We start from the raw sequence: 27,683 nt of genomic DNA, 5'->3' as shown, positions 1-27,683 counted from the left end.
AAAATAACCAAGTTTTGCCCTAAATCATTGCTCTTCTGTGCAGATCTCACCTTGAATTATAACCCACAGGCTTTTTTTTTTTTCTTTTTTCTTTATTTTAACAATTATCTTTTGTTTGTGTCTATGAATTTACTGAAGGACGGAATTATTCTGCACATACAGTCTCCAACAATCTGTGTATCATTTGCCTACTTAAAAAAAAAACATAAATTTGCTGAAATCTTTCAAAATAGCACTACTCTTGATCAAGACTTTCCTGTGAGACAGCCCTACCTCTGATATTCCCTTATTAATAACTGAATTTTGAGATCTGTCAGTAAGCCAGTTTTTAATGTGGGTTGTGTCAATTTTATGAAATTCCAGCTTGCAGAAAGCAGTACTTGATCTGCCACAAGGGTTCTCTTGTAATGTGCCACAGGGTTCAGTTGCCTTTTCCATACTGCTCTGAGTAAGATTATTAGACCTATTAAGAGCCAGTGAAGAGTCTGAAAATCTGCCTCTGTTGAAATTATTTTAATTGACTCAAACCAAGAAGAAGAAATATATCTGATGCAATAACATTAAAAGGGGCTGTTTTTTTCTTAGTTCTTCTGTATAGAACAGATCCCAGTGTTTCTGTGAATTAGAAGAAAGAATTCATTCTACTCATGTTCATAAACTAGAACTGATATGAGCCCACTAAAATGACAAAAGCTGGAGGAAAATACATTATTTATACTAATTTAACATCCATATAATTACTTTTTTCAACTGCTCTCCACAAAGAGCTAACTGTGAAACGTGGTTTGGGAAGATATTTCTACAGTGAACACTTCTTATTTTATTTACAAAATTTAGTAACAGCCTTGAAAACATTATGAGTAGGAAGAAAGCTGTTTAACACATCCTGAGTGAAGTGCAAAACAGTATTATAGACTTACAGAAACTTCTAAAGAGTGAAAAGAGATTCCAAAGAGTGAAAAGAGAGCACGAAAGAGGTTAGAGTAAAGCAAGAATGCAAGAGGACAGTAGACTGCATATTAAACAGGGAGAGCAAAGAACACCAAGAAGCAGCTGCCCACAAGAGAGAATTCATCAGGTCTCAAATTAGCTGTAGCATGCAAGAGACAGAGGGAACCCATTTGCTAAGCCTTATCTGGAGAGATGCACTCACACTTCCTGATTTCCTGCTTTTCTACCTTTTCTTTACTAGACTAAATTTCTGTTATTTAGAAAGTTTGACTGGCACTGAGCATCATTTGACACAAGCATGTAGCTAAGGACAGGTTTGTCCCAGGAAAGAAATAAGTGACTTGTGCTTAAAATTCAAGAATGAGAAAGAATTTCCCAGCAAGCAACAAGACATGGAAAGAAGTCTTTCTTTTGCAGATATGAACCAGTGCTTCACTAGCAAGGGATGATGCTGGATAATCCCCAGGAATATTCTGAACTCAAGTTTGGGTTCAAAAATCTGTATTCTGGAACACATTCGCTCTAGATTAGAAAAATCAAAGTGACAAAAATCTACTTTGATCATTGACAAATTACTTTAATAATTGTTCTTGCTGTTGAAAGTAACTCTGTTTCAGCCTGTATTTACCCAGGTCCAATTTTCAGCCTTTGATATTTGAAATCTCTCTGCTTTTTTTGTTGAAGATCTCTCTTTACCAGTTATTCTAGGTTTACAAACCTCTATCTCCTGACAGAAACTATTACAATTGTTTTAAAAATGTAGAATGTTGCCCTTTTTCTTGTTGAATATTCTTCCATTTAGTTTACTTCAGTCCTCACCATTACCCAATAGAATGTTAGTCCATCTAAATTCACTCCTGTTAATTCACTGTTTCCCTTATCAAAAAAAATGTGCATTTTACAGTGAAGGCATAGCACTTATTTTTATTTATCACAATTTTTAATTTAAACAGAGACTTTTGCTAACTTCATCTAAGTTGGTTTTTTTTTTTTTTTGGTTTTTTTTTTTTTTTTGAGAGAAAATTTTCTGTAATTCTTTATTAATTGCATAAAGAAGCCTGAAGAATTTTCTCTTCTTGGTGCTAAAGCAGTTATTCAACAAAGAAATTAGGTGCATAAAGAAATAACAGGGGTCTTTAATTTGTAAAAATATTTAATATAGCAATAACAATTTTCACAACCTAATCTAAGAATATACTTATATGGCTATCTATATTAAAATTTGTCCTCAAGTGTTTACAGTGGGCTTCCAGCTCCATCTCTAAATAATTTTTTCAGTGAGTTTGATGAAAGCAGAGCCCTGTTCTTCACTCTTCTACCTTTATTATTATTTTGTTATTTATTATTAAATATAATTGATAATAATAATAATAATAATAATAATAATAATAATAATAATAATAATAATAATAAAATCTTTAGCAAATACCTACCCCAACACTTTTATAATTTCCATCATTTTCCATGCAGTACACCCAGAGTACTTTTAACATTTACTGCATACAGTCTCCTACACATTATTCTTGTACTTAATTTCCTTTATTTCTTGTAAAATATTCTTCATATCAGAATACATACTTCTCTACATTTTCCTGCTACTTTTTGTGCTTATTTAAGTTTATTACTTTCCTGCCTATAACAACCTTTTGTCGATACTACAATAAGAGCACCTACATGTTCAAGAGAATACCCTCATTATAGCCTTATCTTTTCAGAGTTAGTGTATCTGTCAGTCTCTTGAAAGCCCACATTTTGTCAATGTAACCCTTAAATCCCTGAATACATCTTTTCACCTTAGTGGACTGAGATGCAATTACTTGCCCATGCTCTGCTTACAGGACAATCACAACTACACAAAATTCTCTAGGTAGAAATTTCTCTATGCCCATGAGCTATCATCCTCATCATTCTTAAAAATATTTCAGTAATGACTTTTCTTAACTTGGTGATTGAAAACATTACATTAGAGATGTAATATGTCACTAATCAATATTTCTAATTGAACTTTCAGATTATCAGTTGTGTTTTACACAACACTGGGCATAAGACACAGCTAGAAAAAATATATATAAATTGATAAACTAATATTAATTATTTTAGTATCCATTAGTTGTGAAAGGTGAAATAATGAGCAGCCAGAATACTTGCCTTTTAGAAAGTTGAAAAATAATAAATAATTTGATCTAGGACTGGAGCTAAAACAGTGTGGTTATAAGTAGCCAAAAGGTAAACATACAGGAGAATATTTTTTCATTAATACATCAACACTCCAAGATTGTATCTGTAATTATAGGAATTTATACTACAGATAAGAGATCCCAGGTGGTAACCGCTACTATTTCATACTGAGAAGAAGTACTTTAATAATATGTTTATGCTCCAAACATCTAAAAGTATGTTATATGTGAGTTAAAGACTAATATGTTTAATAAACATATTAAAGGTTAGCAATTTAGAAATCAGTACAACTCATGGATACTTGTGTGAGACACACCAAAAATGACAGAATGTGGTTTTCTGCTATTAAATTTCAGTATTACCATTAACTTTTCAACTTTCATTTGGCTCTCCTTTATCATCTTCCTCTGAGTATTTAACAATGAAACCCCTTATCTCACTCTGAGATGCTGAAATTCTGTGTCAACATCAGGAAGAAAAAATTCTGCTCTGCTATTTAAATTCAAAAATTGCAGGCCTCAAAACAAATAAAAAAATAAAAAAATAAAAAGTGTTTTTAACTGAGCATTGTAATTCAATAGTAAAGATTTTATGCGGGAGATTATTACCTTGAAAGATAATTATAATTCCAGTCAATAACCTTGCTGTAAAAGTACTGACATACACTCTGAAGATGTGGAATCTGACACTAGATTTTATCCATATAATTGAAGCAGACTAAGATGAATGAACAATAGGCCGATTTTGTTTTTCTCTCTGATAAATCTCTGCTGCATCTCTCAAGCATCTGGACAGAATATGATGCCTGTATTTGAAGGTGGAAATTTCATCTTACATTCTGAACAATTTCTGCCCCATGGCAGAACTCTGCAATTTCTCCTCCATCCAGAATGATCAGCCTTAATACTTATTCCCCTAACAACAATGTGAATACCCCAGAATGTCTCCTGTTCTCATCACTGGCTAATGTTCACCAGCCTTTTAATATATGGGTAGACGTAAGTCCCAGATAGCAAAGGTCAAATTACTATAAAAGCGTAGCATCAAGAAAGTAAAGAAGAAAAAGAAAGGGAGTGTTTATATGAGAGAAGGTAGAAGTTAGGAGGTGTTTTCTTTTGGAAACTAGTATTTGAAATCCAGAAAGTTACACATAGAGTTACTCACAGAAAGGCAGAGCTTTTGCTCTGCCAGGACCAGTGAATAACCAGTTGGATATGTCAGAATAATTTTCTCTTTCTCTATTTTCCCTTTCTTTATTACAAAATATTAAGGGGAGAGAAGAGAAACAGAATTCTGTTTTCTTTCATCTACACCCTCCATTTGAAGGATTTTTTGTGGAGATAGATTACTCCCTTATAATTCTCTTGCATCGAGCAGTCTGAAAGAACAGGAATGCTATACATCTGCCACACATTGAGAATTTAAAGAAAAATAAACTGGAAGAGTTTTTTGTTGTCTAAATCTTCACAGTAGTTCAATGAAATAAAGGTGAAGGGAAAGACTTAAAGCAAACTTCATGAGATTCCCTGTTATGACAAACAGAAAAATTGCCATTCAGTGTCTTCAATGAAACAGTCAGCAACAAAACAGAACTAAGAAATTTAGGGGAAAAAAAAAAGATTGTCAGAAACTTTTAAAAGGAAACAAACAGTCTGGGATTGCATCTCTCTGATCTCCTACATAAATGAAGTAAGTCTAGATTGTACAATTGTTTATTCTATAAGCAGCTTATAGACTTACATTAAATTTCTTTGACACCAAGTATTTAACACATAAGTCTGTCCTCCACCTCTCCATCCACAGTTCAGAAAACAGACCCAGAGAAATAAAATTATTTTTCTTAGCTTGATCCAGTATGCATGTGGCAGACAAGAGATGGTGAATTTTTCATGTATTCCATGTTTTCAACACAAATCCTATTAAATATTTATACTTAATAGTTATATCTGAATTGATATTTTGACTATTGAAAGACAAAATTGTTTTCCTACTAACTGCAAAGTTTAAAATACAGTAATGAAATCTTCCTTCCTATAATCTTCAAAAGTCCTAAACTGTCTTCATAGATTCTTACAAAGTTTTTCAAAATCTGAGCTAAGGAAAGATGAGTGGTGGATTGAGTTCAATCTCTTTAAAATACACATTTACAGTTCACTTTCTAAAGTAAGATTAAAATGTCTAGGAATAATACTTTAATAAACTCCTGCTGACTCTCTCTCTATATATTTAATTGTGGCTGGTTTATATATACAATTATTTTTGTAATATTATCTTGGAGTAACAAAGCAAAATATAATTATCTTTTAATGGTTTATTGATCACTGTCCCAAGAAAACAATACTTTGCATAAGGAAAAAATTATAAATATAACACAAAAATTCTACTCATGCATGGTATATTATTTTTACCAGTTCTAGAAAACCACTGCATTTTATTGCTGTTATATTTAACTTTATTAAGCATAATAACACATTAAACACATTTGTGCCAACTTTAGCAAAATGCAGGTGATCTCTGGTTCACATCTTCTATTTACTGAATTATTTTAAGAGCTTACCTCCAATATCTGGCCGAAGCTTATTGTCATATCCTTGAAGTAAGGAGTCCAGTATGTGAGTCACATCCCCACCATGAATCTTTGGTGCTAGGACCCATGTTTTATTCACTGTTAGATCTTCGTCATCCTCATCATCTGCTTTATCGGCTCTAATGGTGATTGAATTTAAAAAAAAAAAAAAAAAAAAAAAAAAAAAAAAAAAAAAAAGGAGGAGAGAGAAGAAGAAGAAAAAAGTTTAGAAAGAAAGAAACAGTTAAACAAAATACACAAGGTGAAGAAGAAAATGGTAAAATACTGAATATAATTTAAAGTAATTTATAATGCGTTTTGGTGCCAACAGAAAGAGAAGTACTTTGTTTGAACCACCAACATTTTATTTTATAGCAGAGAAATTTTAAGCTAATAAATATGTCAAGAGAAACATTAACACATTACATACACAGAAAAACTCAAATCATGAGTAAAACTCATAAAAGTACCAGTAGGCATCCTCTGTCAACCTTTTCCTGTTTTAAAACGCAAAATGGAATTCCTATGGGTTTTTTGCTGTACATACTCCATTTTCAATTCATGGTATTAATGTTTCTAGTAGATGTTTAGTCATCATAATAGGCACATATTGGTGTCAAAAGCATTAGTAGGATTTCCTTCTTATTCTATCTATAACAATAAGACCTCAAATGCACTCACTCGACTCCATTCAAATTTTAAGAAAACAAACAAATATTGTGTCCATATGCTATGAAACATTCACAGTTAGAAGCTGCAGTCATGTGTCAAAAATATATCGGCACGTATATGTGCTATAGTTAAAATTCTGTACCATTCCTTCCAGTTACGATTATCTGTTAGCCATCTATTTTATCAAGATGGAACAAATGCACAAGAAAAACACTTGTATATTCATACATCGCCTATCTTTTGATTAGATAAGCAGCAATATATATTTTATTGCTAAGTCATTAGTAAAAAAATGGCAGTACATTGGCTATGTCTGCAGAGTCACTCAGATATCATCAAAAGGTCAAAGAGTGCCTGGAAGTAGTTTTCTTTCCATTTGGATCAAATGCATGTGGACTTAAGTATTCCTCCAATGCTAAAGTTTGCAATCTACATTACTCATCCAGCATATTTCAGGGAACTGCTATGGGCTTCAAATCAAGCAAAGTGCATCAGACTGATAGCAGTAACTCTGAGAGCCACACAATCTTCACAAATGGACACTGGATACCAATTATTACTGAGGGTATGCAATTCATATAAATCAGTTCTAATGTTACCATAAGCATAGGTATTCCCGTAAAGGAAAGGAATCAAAGAATTGTCCTTGTACCAATTTGTATTGTACACCAAAACTAAAAATGTATTTCTACATTATTGGAAAAGGATTTTAAAGAGCTTCTAAATTACAAGCATACTGCACTCAAGGCTAAGGGTGGAATTTCTCAGTAAATTTCCTATAGGAATGAAGACCACAAGGATGTTCCACAACACTACGACTTCATAGAGAAAGAACAGAAAAAGTCAGGAAAGGACAGAGATGCCTGGTTGTTATTGTAGTCCTTCATGGGAAGGCACCAAAATATACTGTATCCAAAAGACCTTGCACCACCTCTCACATAATGCTATTAAGTCTCGCTGAAACTCAAGACTATCACCATTGTAGTAATTGCTCAGTAGTTTCAGGATGCCTGCTTAGTCAGGCAAGTGCAAGAGGGAGCTGGCAACAATTCAGTAAGTTTCCAGAAGGTGAACAAAAGGCACTGCTTGGATATCAGGATTTTCATACCTAGCTTGCTGCAAACAAGTCACAAGAGTCTATTATAGCTGGAAGTAATAAGAAATCTAAATACAAGGTTCACCATCAGCTTCCCCTCTAACCACCTGAAAAGTGCTTTCATTCTCTTAAATTGAAATGTACCTTTTACTGCACTACATAGACATTATAGAAATGTCAGCTATTAAATATTTAACATTCCCCATTAGCAGGATACCACTAATGGGAGTGCTAAAAGAAGTAGGAAGTGAAGTTTTGTAAATGTACACTCCTTTTCCCTCAAAGCTACCTATTGCCATCTCTTTCATGTTTCATTACCACACTATTTTATTTATTTATTTATTTTTGGCCTGGTTGTACTTTATGTCATCTAATTACTACATAAATTATCTTATGGTTCATCAGAGTGCAGAGGCAATCCCAGCCTTTCCCTGAGGCATTAAGATGACGAGGAGTAAAACTTAACTTATGAGCAGCTCTCTAAGGAAGGAAATGTTCACTACAAAACTGACCATTGTGTCTTATTCTTTTTGTTCCCCATTCCTTAAACAACAGAAAGTACAAGGAAACTACCAGAGCTCCATAGTTGACACAGAGTGATGAGGACACAGTTTTGTCTCCCTTTAATGTTCTTTTATGCATCATCATTATTAAAAGTAGACTAGATTTAGCCAAAATGAATGGTACAAGACATCATGCCAAATGCCCATGCTGACCTAAATGCAAAAAGAGTTACAACCATGATACGTCCATGCACAGCCACTCAAATACACTGCCATTTTGAAGCGTTCGTTTTATTCATGGATTTACAAGACAACTCATATGGGAAGGGACCACATGAAGTCTCTAGTCCAGCCTAAAGGTCAAACCAGGTTGATCAGGGCTTGATTCAGTCAGGTATTGGAGACATCCAAGGAGAAAAAACAGTACTACCTCTCCAAGCAATCCACTCTCCACTTCTCTTTTTTCTATAATGTAATATCTTTAAATATATTTGAAACTAATAAAAATAAAAGAAATATATAAGTACATATCAGATTTGTACTTCCTGTTTTGCTTAATGGAAAATCTTTGGACATCTACTTTTAAAACTTTGAAATATAAAGTACTATGAAGATGCGGACACTGATAAGTTTCTGAAAGCTATTAATAATACAATAGCAGGGTGAGATGGAAAAATTCCATCCCAACATCCAACAGCTTTTCCAGACACTACTAAATAAATCCTTTTAAGGTAGTTCTTTTATCAGGAACTGTTTCTTTTCTTCCATACCAGTATGCTAGCTCAAGACCTTGTGACTTGTTCATCCATTAGCTAAACAAGCAAAGGAACCAGTGCAGATTAGAAATAAATATATCCAAATGTGGAAGAAAAGGCACTATTGCTATTCCGAATTTGAGAGGAGACATTCTCACTCTCTCCAGTCCTATCTAACTAGCCTTTACAGAGATGACTGACTGCGACATCTTGCTACCAGAACACCATCCTTTTAATTTTTGTTTAGAATGTGCCCAAGACCACTTTGAGCAAGCAATGAAGACTATAATCTCTCTGCAATGGTAATGGCAGACATTTCTGCACTTTTGATTCGAAAGCCATAGCAATTGATTTGCAAGTCACACAAGAGAGATAAGACAGGAATGGTGTTGGCTGGAAAAAGGAAGTGAGCAGAATATATAGAATATCTTCTGTATGCGTTCCAGTGAAACAGAGCACACAACACCTGCCAGCTGGAGTAATACATTCAGAGATTTGGGGAAAGTTGCATAAAGCAGATAATTCCCCACACAGAGCAAATAGACACGTGAAGGGCAAACAATGGATATACACTAATTTCTAGGAATCAGAATTACTAATTCTTGTCATGCTACACTGGTTTGACCCACTCTGTTTCAAAGGTAGAAAACCCTTCAGAATTACAGTCAGCAGGATTTGTTGAGATGTTACCAGGATCTAAATGAGGCTGGTACACTACATTATTTAAAGAAATATTCACATAGGAGAACAAGTTGGTCCAAAACTGTTTATCTTTGGCCTAATTACAGAATCACAGAATTGTCTAGGTTGGAAGAGACCTCAAGATCATCAAGTCTAACCTCTGACCTAACACTAACAAGTCCTCCACTAAACCATATCGCTAAGTTCAACATCTAAACATCTTTTAAAAACCTCCAGGGATGGTGACTCCACCACTATCCTGGATAGCCCACTCCAATGCCTAACAACCCTCACAGTGAAGCAGTTCTTCCTAATATCCAACCTAAAACACCCCTGGTGCAACTTTAGCCCATTCCCCCTCATCCTGTCACCAGGCATGTGGGAGAATAGACCAACCCCCACCTCTCTACAGCCTCCTTTAAGGTATCTGTGGAGAGCGATAAGGTCACCCCTGAGCCTCCTCTTCTCCAGGCTGAACAAGCCCAGCTCCCTCAGCCGCTCCTCATAGGACTTGTTCTCCAGGTCCCTCACCAGCTTCGTCACCCTTCTCTGGTCTCGCTCAAGCACCTCAATGTCCTTCTTGTAGCGAGGGGCCCAAAACTGAACACAGTACTTGAGGTGCAGCCTCACCAGAGCCAGGGACAGGGGGACAACCACTTCCCTAGACGTGCTGGCCACATTGCTTCAAGCCAGGATGCTGTTGGCCTTCTTGGCCACCTGAGCACACTGCTGGCTCATCTTCAGCCGACTATCCACCATCACTCCCAGGTCCTTCTCCGCCTGGCAGCTTTCCAACCACTCATCTCCCAGCCTGTAGCTCTGCTTGGGGTTATTGCACCCCAGGTGCAGGACCCGACACTTGGCCTTGTTGAGCTTCATACAATTGACCTCAGCCCATCTGTCCAGCCTATCCAGATCCTCCTGCAGAGCCTTCCTACCCTCAAGCAGATCTATACATGCACCCAACTTGATGTCATCTGCAAACTTACTGAGGGTGCACTCAATCCCCTCATCCAGATCATCGATAAAGATATTAAAGAGGACCGGCCCCAGTACTGAGCCCTGGGGAACACCACTGGTGACTCGCCTCCAACTGGATTTGACTCCATTCACCATGACTCTTTGGGCCTGGCTATCCAGCCAGTTTCTAACCCAACGAAGCGTGCACCAGTCCAAGCCACAAGCAGCCAGTTTCTTGAGGTGAATGCTGTGGGAAACAGTGTCAAAAGCCTTGCTGAAGTCAAGGTAGACCACATCCACAGCCTTTCCCTCATCCACCAAGTGCGTCACTTTATCATAGAAGGAGATCAGGTTCGTCAAGCAGGACCTGCCTTTCATAAACCCATGCTAACTGGGCCTGATCACCTGGTTGCCCTGTAAGTGCCACATGATGACACTCAAGATAATCTGCTCTATGAGTTTCCCTGGCACTGAGGTCAAACTGACAGGCCTATAGTTTCCTGGGTCTGCCCTCCGGCCCTTCTTGTAGATGGGCGTCACGTTTGCTAGCCGCCAGTCAACTGGGACCTCCCCCAATAGCCAGGACTGCTGATAAATGATGGAAAGTGGCTTGGCCAGCTCCTCCACCAGTCCTCTTAGTATCCCATCTGGTCCACCCATATGGTGGATCCCATCTGGCCCCATCGACTTGCATACATCCAAGTGCCATAGCAGGTCACCAACCATTTCCTCATGGATAGTGAGGGCCACATTCTGCTCCCCATCCCCTTCCACCAGCTCAGGGTACTGGGTATCCAGAGAACAACCGGTTTTGCCGCTAAAGACTGAGGCAAAGAAGGCATTAAGCACCTCCGCCTTTTCCTCATCTTTTGTAACTAGGTTTCCCTCCGCATCCAGTAAAGGCTGGAGATTCTCCTTAGCCCTCCGTTTTGCATTAATGTATTTGTAAAAATATTTTTTGTTGTCTTTGACGGCAGTCGCCAGATTGAACTCCAGACGAGCCTTTCTAATTTTATCCCTGCACTGCCTCACAACATCCTTATAGTCCTCCTGAATGGCCTGCCCTCTTTTCCAAAGATTGTAAACCTTCTTTTTCCTCTTAAGCTCAAGCCACAATTCTCTGTTCAGCCAGGCTGGTCTTCTTCCCCACTGGCTCGTCTTTGGGCATGTGGGGACAGACTGCTCCCGCACCATTAAGATTTCTTTCTTCAAGAGCACCCAGCCTTCCTGGACTCCTCTGCCCTTCAGAACTACCTACCAAGGGAATCTACTAACCAGTGTCCTGAACAGTTCAAAGTCAGCCCTCCAGAAGTCCAATACAGTGGTTTTACTGGTCCCCTTCCTGGTTTCTCCAAGAATGGAGAACTCTACCATTTCGTGGTCATTCTGCCCAAGACAGTTTCCAACCACCACATCTCCCACCAGTCCTTCTCTGTTTGTGAAGAGAAGGTCTAGCGTGGCACCTCCCCTGGTAGGCTCACTAACCAGCTGTGTCAGGAAGCTATCTTCCACGCTCTCCAGAAACCTCCTAGACTGCTTTCTCTGGGCTGTGTTGTGCTTCCAGGATATATCTGGGAAGTTGAAGTCCCCCACAAGAACAAGCGCTGACGATTTCACAACTTTTGTCAGCTGCATGTAGAATTCTTCATCAGTTTCCTCATCCTGGTTCAGCGGTCTATAACAGACCCCCACCAGGATGCTTCCCTTGTTGGCCTTCCCGCTGATCCTAACCCATAGGGACTCAACCTTATCATTCCCAGCCTCAAGTTCCACAACATCAAAACTCTCTCTGATACAGAGAGCCACACCACCACCCCTTCCATGCTGCCTGTCCCTTCTGAAGAGCCTATAACCAGTCATTGCAGCACTCCAGTCATGAGAGTGGTCCCACCACGTTTCCGTGATGGCAACCAAGTCGTAGCCTGCCTGCCGCACGATGGCTTCCTGCTCCTCCTGTTTGTTACCCATGCTGCATGCATTATTGTAGATGCACTTCAGTTGGACCATTGCCTTCTCTCCCAGCCTTGCCATTGTTCCCCCTGGCACAGCTCTAACAAGCCCTGTTTCAGCCCTGTCCCCCTTCTCACCTAGGTTAAAGCCCTCTCAATAAGCCCTGCCAGCTCCTGGCCTAGGATCTGTTTTCCCCTTAGAGATAGGGACCCATCTGCAGCCATCAGGCTGGGTGCCGAGTAAAGTGCCTCATGGTCAAAAAAACCAAAATTTGTATGTTGGCACCAGCCTCTGAGCCACGTGTTTATCAGGTGGGCTTTCCGTGTCCTCCCTGTACCCCTCCCTGCCACCGCAGGGATGGACAAAAATACCACCTGTACTCCCGCTCCATCTACTAACCATCCCAGTCCCCTAAAGTCCCGTTTGATGGTCTTCAGATTTCTCTCTTCAATGTCATCACTGCCAGCCTGGACTATTAAAAAAGGATAACAGTCAGAGAGGCGATCCAGGTTGGGAAGCTTTCTGGCAGTGTCCTGATCCTGGCCCCAGGGAGGCAGCAGACTTCCCTACGGGTAGGATCAGGCTGACAAATAGGTCCCTCTATTCCTCTGAGAAGGGAGTCACCCACAACAAGCACCCTTCTTTCTGTCCTGGTGGAGGCGGTCCTGAGGCATGGAGTTGACTTCTTCGCCCTAGGCATCCTCCTGGGTAGACTTTCTACCTCTTCCTGCTCGCCCTGCCTGCGCCAACTGCTGTGCCTCACCCTTCTGCTGCGCCACGCCACACCCTGTTTGCCCATCCTGTTAGCTGCCGCACCACTCCCTTCTGACACGCCACACCCTATTTGCCCATCCTGGTCACCACACTCCTGGTTGCTCGCGCTTCCTAGGGGCACCTTATGAACGGCTGGGGGGCGGGAGGGCGCTGTTGGCTCCGCCTTTGCTGCTGGCTCCGCCTATGCCTCGTTCTGGCCTCATTCACCTCCCTCACGAGGGCTGCCGGGTCTTGGCGGCTGCTTCGAGTGGGCTTGGTGCCCGAAAAATTAGTCCTGCCTGCCCAATCCCCCACTCTGCTGCAGAACGCGTCTGACCCAGAGCCGATTGCCTCAGTAAGTCTCTGTGCCTCTTAATTCACTTTTCAAAGGCCATTTTTTTCCCCAGCTTTTGGAATGGGATAAAGAGCAAGATAGAAGGTTATAAATTTAATTCCAAACTAAAAAGATAAAGTGTTAAATTCAGGTATGCCATTGAAATATAACAACAGTTAACTTCAGCTTAACACTATTTTACTTCTTTGCAGTTGAAATAAATCTTACAAACCCATGAAGACTAATGCTAATTAACTCCACCCTAACTTTAACAATAGTACTTTCCTCTCTCTCTCATAACCCAGGGGAGAAAGGCAAACTTAATTAAAGAAGAGTTCTTTTCCTTTCCCAGTTTACCTAAAGATTATTTCACTGTACACAGATCATCACACTTGATCCTCTCTCCATTTACTATAAACTATATTTTTTTCAACAAATTTCACTCAGTAGGTCTTTTTCAGACTGTCTGGAGAGACAAGATTCAGAGCAAATATATTACATCTTTACATTCAAATATTTCTAGGTTGACCCTAATTTTTATAATTCTCTAAGTATGAAAGTCTTAACTTCTTAACATGCTTGTTGTTATAACATTTCAGCTAGCCTCATAAACTTAACAGTAACTGCATGTATACAGTGAACAGTAATTAGGCACAAAGTGCCCTAATTATGCTCTCTGTCCTTCAACTAATTGGAGACATTACCATGACTAATAAATCCCCCAGCACAAGCAAATAATGAATGAATAAGTCTTTTCAACATCAGGCAGCATGCACATCTTCAGACATTAATATCACAGGTCTTTGTTCTACTTTAAGTATGAGAAAAAACAATCAGATGAGCTTTAACTTGCAATTAACATCTGTCAGGTTATATAAGGAACTGAAAAAAAAAAAAAGGATATAGTGAGACTGCTGCTACTGCCATTTGCATCAGCATATGAAAGTATTACACATAGAAGTACATGGATAGCATAGACAGGGTATTTAAACACAGCTGAGAATCAATTTCATTACCCACTCCCAGGCTCTTCTTCTCACCCAACACACACAAGGGTTCACAGTTCTCCAGGTAGGGTTGATCTATGGGGAACCTATAGACTTTTGGAGAAGCAATAGAGAATGGCCAGAAAATCTGTATTATCTCCACTGACATTTCATGCCTTCACTTTCCTCTGAGTTAAATGAGCATAATCCCATTTTACTCTAGAAGCACTGCTAACTCTCTCCTGTTGGTAAACTGGACACACTGCCTTGCACAGAGCATTCCACTCATCTGACTCTCTGAGACAAATTAAAAGAAGAACAGAAGTCAAAGCTGAGGATGAAAGAGAAAGCTCCTTTTAATGAGCAGATGAAATAACATTTCCATTTCTAAAAGACCAGTCTCAAGTCTGCTCTTCTGGCTGACAAATGAACTGGTTCAGCAGCTAAAGATGCATGCAGAGGCTTTACAAAGAAAAGGAAAGGATAAGGGGAGGAAATCAGTGTTCACAAACCACAGCCAACTAATAGATGTCTGACACTGGATGTAGTGACTGGAACCTGAGAAAGGAAGTTCCCAGCACACATTGCCTGCACAGCTTTCAAAAGGTTGCATAATGATAGATAGAGCACAAATGTGAAGACCATGTCTTCACAAGACATCTTCATCTTGACAATAATAAAGTCCACAACAGAAAGTTTAAAAACTTAAACGATTCCACAATCAGTAATAGCACTTTTCTGCTTCTTATATGTAAGGTCCTAGCAGCCTATATATTTTGATATATTTAATGCAAGAAGCAACTAACAAATCATAAAAAATGCTTGAAGACAGCTGTTATTCACTGTTTGTGCTTCCCAGCATATTAGTTGTATCTCCTCTAAGTATAATTCAATTTAACTTCTATTTTACAGTACTTCAAAAATAAATAAATAAATGATTTTCAACTTTCAGACAAAATGGTAATGTTTCCCAAACTACAAACATGAAAGAATACACTCATGGTAAAAATACGACTTCAGAAGTCTGTCAATATCCTACAATTAACCAGACAATGTTTCACAATAAATTAGTCCAGACAAAGGTTTCCAGGTCAGGCTTCCAACCTCTCAGACATCTAACCAGACATGATTTTGCTCCAGAACACCAAACATGATAAGCTTGGATACAATACAAAAGTGTATTTCATGGCCCCATCAGTAAGAGTTCAGATGTCAGATGACCTAGTCAACTATGAAAAAAGACCTAAAGCATTGCCAAAAAACAAAGCATGGGATTTGACAACCCAGTATTCAGAGCCAAGCACTTTTACAGGTGCTGGTTCTAATTCTGAAGGTAAAAAGGCAAGTTCTTATATGTTTCACATGAATGACCAAGGCATAGGGCCAGGTATAGAAGAAAATCTGAACTGTAGAAGGATGACAAGTTTAAACATTGCCCGAGCCAGAAGAGACTTCATTACAAATAGTGCAAAATACATGTACAACTTCAACATGGTAGGAAAGAATAATTGCTCTTATCTGAGCAATTTAAAATATATAATAGCATATTTTTTTGGATCTACCTAAGATAAAACAAGAACCTGAAACAGATTTGCAGTATCCTTCAGGACTCTGAGTCCTGCACATACAAGAATATCACTTTTTCACAGCAATACCAATAGCAGCAGAACCACATAGTCATAGAATCATAGAATCATACATGTAGAATATCCCAAGTTGGAAGGGACCCATAAGGATCATCAAGTCCAACTCCTGGCACCACACAGGTCTGCCCAAAAGTTTAGACCATGTGACTAAGTGCATAGTCCAATTGCTCCTTAAATTCAGACAGGCTTGGTGCAGTGACTATGTCCCTGGGGAATGACTGCTAGAATAGGACACAACAACATTTTTTCCTCAAGGACTTTCCTGAATTTTTTCTTCTGCTTCTACGAGTACTGTATTTTTTTAGACATCTCTCCAAAACTTCAAAACTTGATGACTGACTTCATACTCATTTGGTATATGAAGTTTCTGCAGAACTCTTTTGCACTTCATCATCAGCTTCTTCACCGGTATGCTTTATTCATGGCAGAAAATTCCTGGGAAAATACTGGAACTGCAAACAAAGAAATGTGGCTACTGAAAACATGTATCTGGGAAGCGTTACTAGCTCTTTCTAATCCTGTGAGATATAGACTCACTGGCATATTCCTTCATCTTCATTCTTCTTAAAGTGGTTTGACATTCTCTTGACAAAAACATCTCTTTTATTTTTTCCCCATCCATTTCATCTCAGGTGCTTTTATCAATTTATTCCCTTTCCTCCTGTTGTTATTTTTTTTTTTTTTTTTTTTGCCTTCCCAGAGTCTGGCATCTCGTTGTGTGTCAAAATGCATTTCTATCCCACTGTATCCATTTCTATCCCAAAAAAGTATCTGTTTTACTTAATATAGCTTTTTAAAATATTTTTGCAGTTTTCCTACCAGATACCATTAGGCTGATTCTTCTTCTGTATATACATACTTACTTATGTTCTTCGCTTTCTCTAGTATCATGTTTTCTGACTATTCATAATTTCTTGCCTTGTTTCCTCTTTCCCTTCTCCTTCACAAGTTTTGACTGAAGGGATGAATTTTCCCCTGAAACCAGCATTAAAATTATCAGGGAAAATAATAATGATAATAATAATTAAAAAAAAAAAAAAAAAAAAAGATTCTTATCATAGAGAAAAAAACACTCAATTTTTAGGTTAAACTTAATAAAGAAGTAAAGTTTACTTACCTATTTGATAATTGGTAAAGTTTTGTTTAAGAAAATCACCTAACAAAACAAAAGCTGGCATTTCAACAATTCATATAATCGAAAGTGTTGCCTACAAATTTGAGTGTTTAGACTACCAGACTCATGGCATCTTAATGCATATCACAAGCATCAGGTGATCAAGCTTTTCTGAGTCATTACAGCTTTGAAGTGCACCTCTGAAAGATATGAAACTTTTCTCCCACACACAATAAGTTCAGTACAATTAATTTTAGTCTCGGTAAGACCTTCACTTAAAAGCATTATCACATTTCTTGTAAAATGATCTTCAACATCTCGGTGGTATACTAGTATAACAAAAACTAATATGAACAATACAACTAGACTTAACTCTGAACACTTAACAAAAGCACTACCTGACTCCAAAGAACATTTATAGAAACATGATTTTCTGAAGTTCAGAACAACAGGTATTATTAAAGATATGATACAGAAGATTTTTTTTCTGAGACCAACACAAATTGCTCTACTCCTATGTCAACTTTCATGTAATGTTATATTATTTCAAATGACACTTGTCAAATTTGTTCTTATTAATTCAAATGACTTCAAAGTTCTCACAGAAATTATCATCTGGACTCAAAGCATCGCAATTATTCTTTATCCACCAGTCCTTACACATAACACTGAGTTAATTTTCTCTCATTGAAAGTTCATCCAATTATTGATATGTTCAAACCAGTATAACTGCCATCTCTGCTTCTACCAAGTTACTGTCCAAAAATTAATTGAAAATTTTCCACACATCTATCTATCCACATACAGGTAATTCTCCGTGCCAGTTCAGAGCTACTGGTTTCTCAAACATATTAAGTTTGATAAAGCATTTTGACCACCTTAGTAAAAATAGTAGTTTACCTTCATATGTGGTCACAAAAATACTCTTCCCAGTTTTGTAAATCTGATTGGGACAAGTAGCTGTTTCTGCACCTCTGCACCCCTTTTCTTTTACACTATAAAACAGAGAGCAAGAACCTCATATGAGTGAGATAGCAAACAATACTGGGTGAAAAAAAAAAAAATGTAATTTGCTAATTCTTGCTATTTCCCACAGAATCACACACTTTAGAAAAGACCTTGGGAAGTCAAATTCAACTCAAAGGAGGGCTCATACTGAATTCAGAAAAGGATGATTAAAGCTTAACCCATTTGGGTCTTTGAAAACTCCAAGGACAGAAATCCCACAGCCTTAATGGACATGTTCCACAGCTTATCTATCCTTATAGTGTGGTGTTTTTTTTCATTACACCTTATTGGGTCTTGTCCTGTTGCAATTCTTCATCATTGTTCTTTATTCTCTTACCACTCATTACTGTGAAGAGGCTATCATTGTCTTCTTAATCACCTTCCTGTAAGTGCTAGGGGTTCCTGTTGGGTCCCTCAAAGCCACTTCTTCTGCAGGCTGAACAAGCCCCAGTCCCACAGCCTCTCACCTCTCATCACAGGGAAAGGTTTCCTGCCTGACCAGCTTGACAGCCTGCTGCTGAGTTCTCTCCTGTTTAGACCCAAAAGTGGATGCAGTATCTATATGTGGTTTGGCAGGTGCTGAGCAGAGTGAGACAGTCACTTCCCTCAACCTCCTGAGTACATGCCTGTTCAGCCCAAAATGTTGCTGGCCCCCTTTGCTGCTAAGGCACCCTGATGTCCACCACAAGTTCCAGGTCCTTTCTGGCAAAGCTGCTCCTCAGATAGCAGTCCCCAGCCTGTTCTGTTGCCTGGGGGGGGGGCTTCTGGCCCAGCTGCAGAACTTCTTATTCATCCTCAACAAATTTCATAATATTCCTCTCAACCCATTCTACCATCAGCTCTGGGGCCCTCTGAATGGCAGCACTGCCATCAAACATATGAACATAAGCAATCTTTCAACAAGTTAAAAATACATAATTTTTCTTCAGCAATGGCTATACTAACATCATTGTTCCTGATGCTCTGAGCAGCTCTTTTTCTGCCCCAGACAAGTGAGAAACCAGGACACATTTATCACTAGTCCTCTTTTCTTCACACCAATTATTCTATGTTCTGATTACAAACTTGCAGAATGTGTTGTGTGTTTTGTTTTGGCCAACAAAACCTCTTAGGCATAAAGTGCATTCTGCCATTATATTTTTTTTAGAGAAATATGCATTTATGTTCTCCTACCAATTGTCTTCTAAGGAGAGTCTTCCCACCATTATATGCAAAAGAAAATAAAACTTATCAAGAAGATAAAGTAGTTTTTAAGAAAATTGATACTGCCTTGACTGAAACTGAAGTGTAAATTACTAAAATTCTTAGGGAGATTTATTTCAGATGGATTTGAATGAAACCTAGCAATGGACATTGTTAAGTTTTGCCTTCTCATTTGGTAAGTCTCACCTTTTTTGTGGGTTTTGGTCAGACCATGCAATCAAGCAATTAAAACATAAAACGCCATATTCCAGTGCTCCTTCAGACCAAATAGCAGGGAAGAAATTGAGCTTCAGAGAACAGAAGATAAAAGGATAACCATAGCAAATTATAGAGTCTAAGTAGATATGACTGAAAAGAGACAAATGGCACTAAGTAAAGGACAAAATGTTCCCAAATTACTAAGAAAGGACATGATGATGAAAAGGCATCACCTCTGGATATCTGGAGCACATTAAGCACAACGGTATCAGACCTCCTCGGAGTTTCAGACTAGAATCATCACACAGAGACAAACAGACATAAATCCATGTGCCACATGTCAGCATCCAGTTCAAGAGACTGCAGATCTTTATCTGCAGTTGACTGATGAAAGGTTAATTATCGTCAGGTTCAGAATGAACTGATGTATTTTTGGTGTGTTAAGTGCTTTGATTGAAGAAACGTTTTCCAGAGTAGAACTAGACCTAAAACAAACCTAACATAAATGAATACTGAGATCCATAACCTTAATAAAAAGCAGTTACCCTAATTAAATGCCACCCCACAGCCACTATAACATTAATCAAATCACAAAGTCAACAGTGTTAGATTTCAACTTTAAAATGTCTCCTGCATCACAAGAAATATATAAAACAAGTTCTCCTTCATGAGGTAGTTTCAGTTATATAAGCTACTGATATTTATGCATACTCATGCAAACATGTGTTCTAACACAATTCATAGCATATTTCCTGCAAAATCTTCAGGTAACTAGGAATCTACTATAGCCCTTCACAAAAACTAGCTTCTTAAAAATACTTCCAAGTAATGACACACACCTGAGCAAGCACCAGTCTTCTTCCCTGGGAGTTTAAGAAATATATATAGGCTGTAGTAGCAACAGAACTAGAGACTTGTATTGAACTGCATACCATAACTGCAGTGTATAGGTGAATCTGGCTCAATAACATAGAAAAAGCCATACACCTTCTATAACTAGGCAATGACAACTTATACCCAAGAGAAAGAGAGTCAATGGGTTCTTCTGAATTTTTTGTGTAATTGTTGTGTAATTGTTATTAGGCAATTGTGGACTAATCCAAAGGTCAATGAAATTAATGAATAATCATACAAAGAGGCAAATATGCTCTTTAAGGGCTAGTGACAATACCTAAACCATGCAAGATAAAATTTGCTGTCTGTCTCTGCAAGCAAAATTCTCTCTTCCCCAGTGTAATTTATTGTGTATTAAATATAACACATGTATTTTACAAGAGAAGCATTCCACCTCTTGACAGATGGTGAATAAATTTTATGACTGTCAGAAATATCCCCTGCTGGATGAAACCTGCTGGCCATCAGATCTTCATCAAAAAATCTAGATCTTAAGATATGGCTCCATAGCTCACCTGCAGCAGGTCTGACACAATCTGGTACATATTCAATGTCTATATGTTGGTGAGGTCAAGTACATTTCTCCCTCAAGGAAAACTTAGGGAATAGTTTATTTTTAAAAACATCTACATAATCTATTCTACAATGTAAATGTGACATTGCACAGTGAAGAGAAAACAAAAAATTTGTCATGACTTACAGTGCCAGAGTTAGCAACCTAAATTAATACTTAATATTACAACTTTTCCTAATATAAATTCCACCCCGCTGAACTTTATTCTGAAAGATAAATTGGACTATAATATTACATTATTAATAAGAAGACTTAATCCCTCATGGTACACTGCCTTAAATAAGAATAAAACCATATTATATGGGCAATCAGCTACTTTTTAAGCCTTCGAATAATTTCATCCAGTGGGGATGTATCTTGTGTTACCTCAGATCTTTTCTACCTGCAATTTCTGTCTATCTTCTTGAAAACAAGAAGAATGACTGCATATAATTTAGGACCATGGAAAGACATTCACACCCGGCCAGGAATGAGGAATGCAGTAGCACTGAAAAGGATTTGAGAATCAAGGCAAAAATCAAAAAGAACACGAAGTACACCAGGGCAGTACTGGAGCTAATCCTGGGATATATTATCTCAGCAGTATTAAGCAGGAGTAGGGAAGTAATATTCTGTGTGTATATACCATTAGTGAGGCTAATATTTGTATAATCTACCCATTTTTGAGGTCTGCTCTTCAAAGAAAAATTTGAAAGGGTTTAAAAAATGTCTAAACGAATAATTCAATATTTGCTGAAGAAATTTAAGTAGCTCAGTTTACTTATCTGAGAGAAAAATGTAAGCTGCTATCAAGTTGCCTCTTAAACTATATATACCAAGGAAATAATTCCAGCTGTAGCTTGGGTAAATCCAATTTAATGGAAAATTCCACCCTGTGCTGAATATCTCTGATTGTCACACATTTGTATAAAACTTTCATTTTGGACTAGATCACTCACCCCATAAATACTGCTATGGACGTAACTGCACATCAGTTTCTCATCTCTGAGAGGTGAGGAAGTTTTTCGAAGCAAGGAAGTAATCCAAACATGTCATGAAAGACAATGGTGAAAACAGAAAACTGGATGTTTTATAATCAAGATAGTGATTCCCTTTGGATGTTTTATAATCAAGATAGTGATTCCCTTAAGAATCTCAGGATTAATTTGAGGTGCTCTGAGATTTCTTCAAGGTGCTGCAGACCATGCTCCATTCCTAAGAGCATCTGCAGCCATGGGTCCACACTGTGAGGTTGCCCTCACAGAGGTACAAGAATCAGAGGTACAAACAGGGTCACGGTTTTCCCAAGAGATGGACTGAAGCACATCAGATTCAAAAGTGGCTGGGACAGTTGTAGCATGTGGTAAATGGAAGAGGAAAAAAAAAAAAAAAAAAAAAAAAAGGAAAAAAGAAAAAAAAAAAAGGAAGAGAGGAAGAGAGAAAGAGAGGAAGAGAAAGGAAGAGCAGAGACTTTTTCATCTAGCAGAAGAAGGCAGAAAATCCAGTGGCTGGAAACTAGAAAAACCTCAGACTAGAAATATTGTAAAATACTTCACTGGATTTCTTCTTGTTGAGTGTGTGTGCAGGGGCTTAAAACAGTTATACTGAAGCAACAAACCTGATGCAGAAGTTAAGTTCTGCATCTTCATTTATTCTTATGTTGGACCAGATTATCATAACAGATCCTGCAGACTTGAACATACATCAATGAAAGCATATTTTATGAAGTATTTATTTTCATCTTTGCCAATCATTAGGATTTCCCTCTTTGAAGCAAATTCCATTCTGTTCAACTTCTTGGAGCACTGGAGAGACATATCTAGTCTTTCCAGCCACCTCTATCACAACATCTTTTTCAGTGCATGATTTACCTTTTTAAGTCTAAATATGTAGAATCAGGTTTTTACATAGGCCAGTAGGCCACTGAACTCACCACACTATTTTTAGATTTATTAATAGAAGCACTCACATGTGTAAAACTGCAAAATCAGGATTTCCATGTCATCAGCAGATTAATTCAATTGCATTTGAGCTATTCTTCCTTACAAATTTTTACTATTAAGTGAAATTGTCAAGAAATAAAGCTTAGCACCACTGCCATCCACCACCCTTTCAAAGACTCTTGTCAGTGTGCTACATACTATTGTTTGTAATCATAATTTCTCTCTGTCACTTTTTACCACACGTTATGATATTATTTTAAGTGCATAATCAGTTTAGTATGCCATGCAAAAGAGGACTAAGCAAGTAATTTAAAAGCCCAGACACTCTTCTCTCATAAATGTTACTATCAAAAAAAAAAAAAAAAAAGGTTGTTTGTTCATCTTGGCAACTTGCAGACTCTTATCTTTTTTTCTGTGAGTTCAAAATACATGACCTCTTCAGCTATATATGATAGCACAAACCAGTGCAACTTACTTTCCAACTGCACATATGCCAAGGTACTCCTACATACTGTCCATAGAAACTAGGTGTTGCATTAAACCCAAATTTTGTTCCTCTGTAACTTCAAAGAAAAAAACTAGTCCTTTTATCCCCTTGTAATTTACGTGGTCAGACATGTATCCATTAAAAAGTTGACCAAAGTCAATGAGTGCTCACCTTTAACATTTTCTACCCAGCTTAAAAAAAAAAAAAAAAAAAAAAAAGTTTGACTTGGTAGCAAGCAACAATATTTAACAAGCAGAAAGTTAAAAGCAAATGAAAATGTTGTTTAATTTACTATGAGATCATTTTCAGATTGCCATGGTTTGAAGATTTCCTTTAAATCCAATAAAGGAACAGAAAATTATGCATAAATAATAGTCATTCTTGATATTTAACTATTTCTAGTTAAATTTTATATTAACTCTGCCAAAAAAGATTATGAACTATTAATAAAATAAAGAACTTTTTAAACAACTGGTTCTACTAAATAACAAGTTCTTCACTGTCACGTCATGAAAAAAGCATATATGAGTAAGGATAATAATGAATAAACATCGCAGATGTTCAAATGAAACACTAAATCACTATTATCAAGCATTAAGAAACCCATGTTGTTATGACAGGCTTAACTCTGATCCATGAATTTATCCAAGAAGAAAATGTAGGCTGTATTATATAAGTATTTTCCTACGAGATGCTATGAAATGGAAAAGAAAATATTAGTTGACATTTGCACCTGCTGACAGTCCCATTGTGATGGGGCATTTATAACTGCTTTTTAGAACAGCCACCGCCAAAACTAAAGAGAATGTATGGCAAAATAAAGTAAACCTTACATATACTGTTATATATGCTGACCGACAGATATCATTCAGACAATGTCCTCGTTAATAAGCTTGATCTTTTGGTTAGCCCTGAAGAGGTCAGGAAGTTGGACTCAATGATCTCTGAAGGTCCCTTCCAACTGAACTCTTGCTCTACTCAGTAGAAAAAAAAAAAAAAAAAAAAAAAAAAAAGTGACAGTTTAGCTGTGCCTGTATATTTAGAACTAGGAAAACAATATTAATTTTATTATCAGCCCTTATGGTCTCCCCAAGAAATATCTGTTTATTTGAGATTACTAAGTATAATGAGTGTGCTGAACTGCTGAACTTGTAGGACTGTGGTGACTGCTGGGTAACTACTTTTTTCTTGCCCATACCTGGAAAGGATCACTTCTGTAGAAGGTAGACAAGCTATTGAAGACATCCCTCTTCAAAATACCAGCTCATGAACTTACACCGAGTGCAATGACAATTCTGGTCTGTTTGTGGTGTGTGTGCAGAACTAGGGTAAAACAACTGTTTTACAGATCAGAATTCAACTGTTGCAAATTCCTTCAGTGAAGGTGTGCTATGGCGTTGGGGGCAATACACTAAAAATGGTTGAAATCAACTTCAGATTTCCTTTCTTAGGCTTTAGTTCCACATGTCATATCTGCAGTAACTTTTACCCACACTCGACACAAAACAACATATATAACTGAGGGTTGGAACTAGATGGTCTTTAAGGTCTCTTCCAACCCAAACCATTCTATGAAATGCATACGAAAAGTTATGCAATTTGCAGCCTTTAAAAACCATGGCTTGAAAGATGTTTTGGCTCCTGTAGGTTGTTTTTGGAAAACCAGCTAGAATTGGTGTAGCCTAGTCTATTCTTGAGAAAAGCATTGCTTCTATGTTTTTTCATTTGGACTTCAATGAAAAGCTCTGGCTGAAACTACAGAAAGGCAGCCAGAGAAGAGAAATAGTATTTCCATCATACTTTGTGGCAGGCTGCTAAAAGGTGCTAGAGCTTGCAAGCTCTCTGCAAACACCCTGAGTTGTAATGCAATACACATCAGAGAATCGGGATCTGAAAAACATGTCCATTTGTGGTTACGTTAAAAAAAAAAAGAAAAAAAAAAAGTCTCTCAACAGAGACACTGTTTTCCTATGTATTCTCTGGATGAAAGGCAAGGTTGAAAAACGTTGATTCAGATAAGTGCCTATTTAAACCAACGGGCGCATTTTATCTGAGATGTTCTGAAGCACAAAATAAAAAGATGCATGTAAGTTACTCCTTTTTCTCACTGAAGACTTCTCATCAACTTCTTTATAAATGCGACCATTAATGAGATGTAAACATAATAATCTAACACCTAGTCTTATAATCACAACCACACTTTGACAAACAAAACAACAACAACAACAACAAAAAAAACTTTTTTTTTTTTTAAGCTAGTCCTTCTCCTTTGTAACCAAGCCTTTGAACTGATATATTAGCATGCATATTCTTTTCTCTCAAACCACTTGATAATTTCTTTCATACCTGAGGTACAATATGTTCATTAAGAAGCATTCTGAAGATGCACAGCTGCACTGGTATAATTTCCATCAATGCTTTTGAAAAATATTTCCATAATATGCCAAGGTTTTAAAAGACAGAATAAGAAAAGTATAATCAGTAGGGTTTCTAAATAGGATAACACAGCAGCCTTCGGAAGATGAGAGATGAGCTGAGATGAACACACTTCACACGATTGATAAATGATCATTCAACATGAGGAAGGGGTCTACATTCTAATAGACTTTTAAAAAAATGTTTATGGATTCTTTTTTCTTTTTCAGCCAGTCTTTATACTACATATCTGATATAGCCTCTTGGAATGACAATTTGGTCTTCCTTTATGAAGAAACTGAGCAACAACTGAATACCATTTCGATACTGCTTTGTTTTTTAAGGACAGTATAACCTGTGGAATGATGCACATTACTTCTGAATTATTAAAGCCGTTGAACGATCAGATTGCCTTTTGTTAATTTTTTTACGGGCACTACTAACACACAACAGCACCAAACTGTTGTGTCTTGAGAGCCCTCCAGCCCAAATTTCGCAACTCTCCCTCGGAGGGCACATCTCCAACTTGGCGGACTTGAGCAGCAGCAGCCCGGCACGCGTGGGCCCGATCCCGCAAGCTGGGGCTGGGCAGGATCAAGGCCAGGAGGCACTCCCGGCTGCGAGCACCCCACTGGCTGGGGGAAAAGAAAAAAAAAAAAAAAAAAAAGTAGCAGCACTAGCAGCACCACGAGCGGTGCCAGCACCCTGCCATCCGCGGCGGGGGCAGACTCTCCCCACCCGTGGGAGCGCAGCCGGGTCGGGGGTGGCTGTTTGTTGCGCCGGCCGGGTGATGCGACGCTCCCACGAACAAGTGGGATGCGGCAGAACTTTTACTTTCCCGGTGCCGGCTTCCCCCGCATCTAAAGGAAGCACCTTTAAAATTTTATTATTATTATTATTATTTATTTATTTAAGTTTCTCAGCACGCCTCATTCCCTTCCCCAAGCCCGGCCGGCACCTCCCCGGGAGGAGACGGGCTGGCGGTGGCGGTGCCCGGCCGTACTCACCCGCTCCCCAGCCTCACGGTCAGCAGCAGCAGCAGCAGCCGGGCCCCGCGGCGGCGGCTCCAGAGGGGCGCGGAGCCCCCCCACGCATCCATGGGCGTGCGGGAGCTTCTCCTTTCCCCGACTTTTCTCCGGAGAGGCTGGGGAACGGCGACCCTGCCAATCCCACCGTCCCCCCCCCCTTCGCGGCACACGGCAGGCAAAGGGAGGGGAAGGAAAAGGGGGGAAAAATAAAATAAAACACCCAAACAGGTAGGAACCCACTCTACAAGGACCGAGCAACTCGCCCAATAGGCTCATCAGGTTGCTCCATAAATTATCCTAAAAACCGCCGGGCGAATCAATCTCTAGCAGAGGTGGAGCCTCCCTTACTAGAAGGGAAACATGCTTGGAGGAAAGGGTGGCATTGATTTGCTATTTTCTCCAAAGAGGGAAATAAAACATCTTTAATATATATGTGTGTGATGTATAAAATATTTAATATCTATTTAAAGCTATATATAATATATATTAGGCTTTTTAATATATATGTTAGTCTTTTTTTTTAGCCTGAGGGGCAGCACTTCGGCCCTGGCAAACGGAGACTCGCGGCCGGGAGAGGATGCGCTGGGTCCCCTTGCGCGGAGACCCGCGAGAACTGCGCGGTCCCGCTCGACCGCGATTCTGGGGGAGAGAGGCACCAGCTGCAGGCATCGGGGGAGCCTCCAGCCTCCAGCCCCTCGCCCGTCCCCAGGGACCCTCCCCTCTAACCGCGGCCCCCTAGGGCTGCGCTGGAGGCAGGCGGCGCGCAAGTGCAACCGCGGTAATTGTGCGCACCCCAAATACGAGAGCCG

At 38.6% G+C, this 27,683-nt stretch overlaps 1 protein-coding gene across 1 annotated transcript in view; it reads right to left on the bottom strand.

Annotated features, from left to right (window-relative positions):
- GABRG1 (gamma-aminobutyric acid type A receptor subunit gamma1) overlaps positions 1-26,945 on the bottom strand; it is a gene marked incomplete at both ends in the record, with an annotated part of 56,813 nt that extends 29,868 nt beyond the window's left edge. The window contains 2 exons of the mRNA XM_082759398.1: positions 5,687-5,835; positions 26,854-26,945. Coding sequence (XP_082615524.1) covers positions 5,687-5,835; positions 26,854-26,945 — 241 coding nt within the window. The remainder of the gene's footprint in view (positions 1-5,686; positions 5,836-26,853) is intronic.
- Positions 26,946-27,683: the final 738 nt, after the last annotated feature.

The sequence above is a fragment of the Aythya marila genome, assembly GCF_965140915.1.
Source record: "Aythya marila genome assembly, chromosome: 4".
In the NCBI taxonomy this organism is placed as follows: Eukaryota; Metazoa; Chordata; class Aves; order Anseriformes; family Anatidae; genus Aythya; species Aythya marila.
This window is presented reverse-complemented; position numbering and strand designations above follow the sequence as displayed.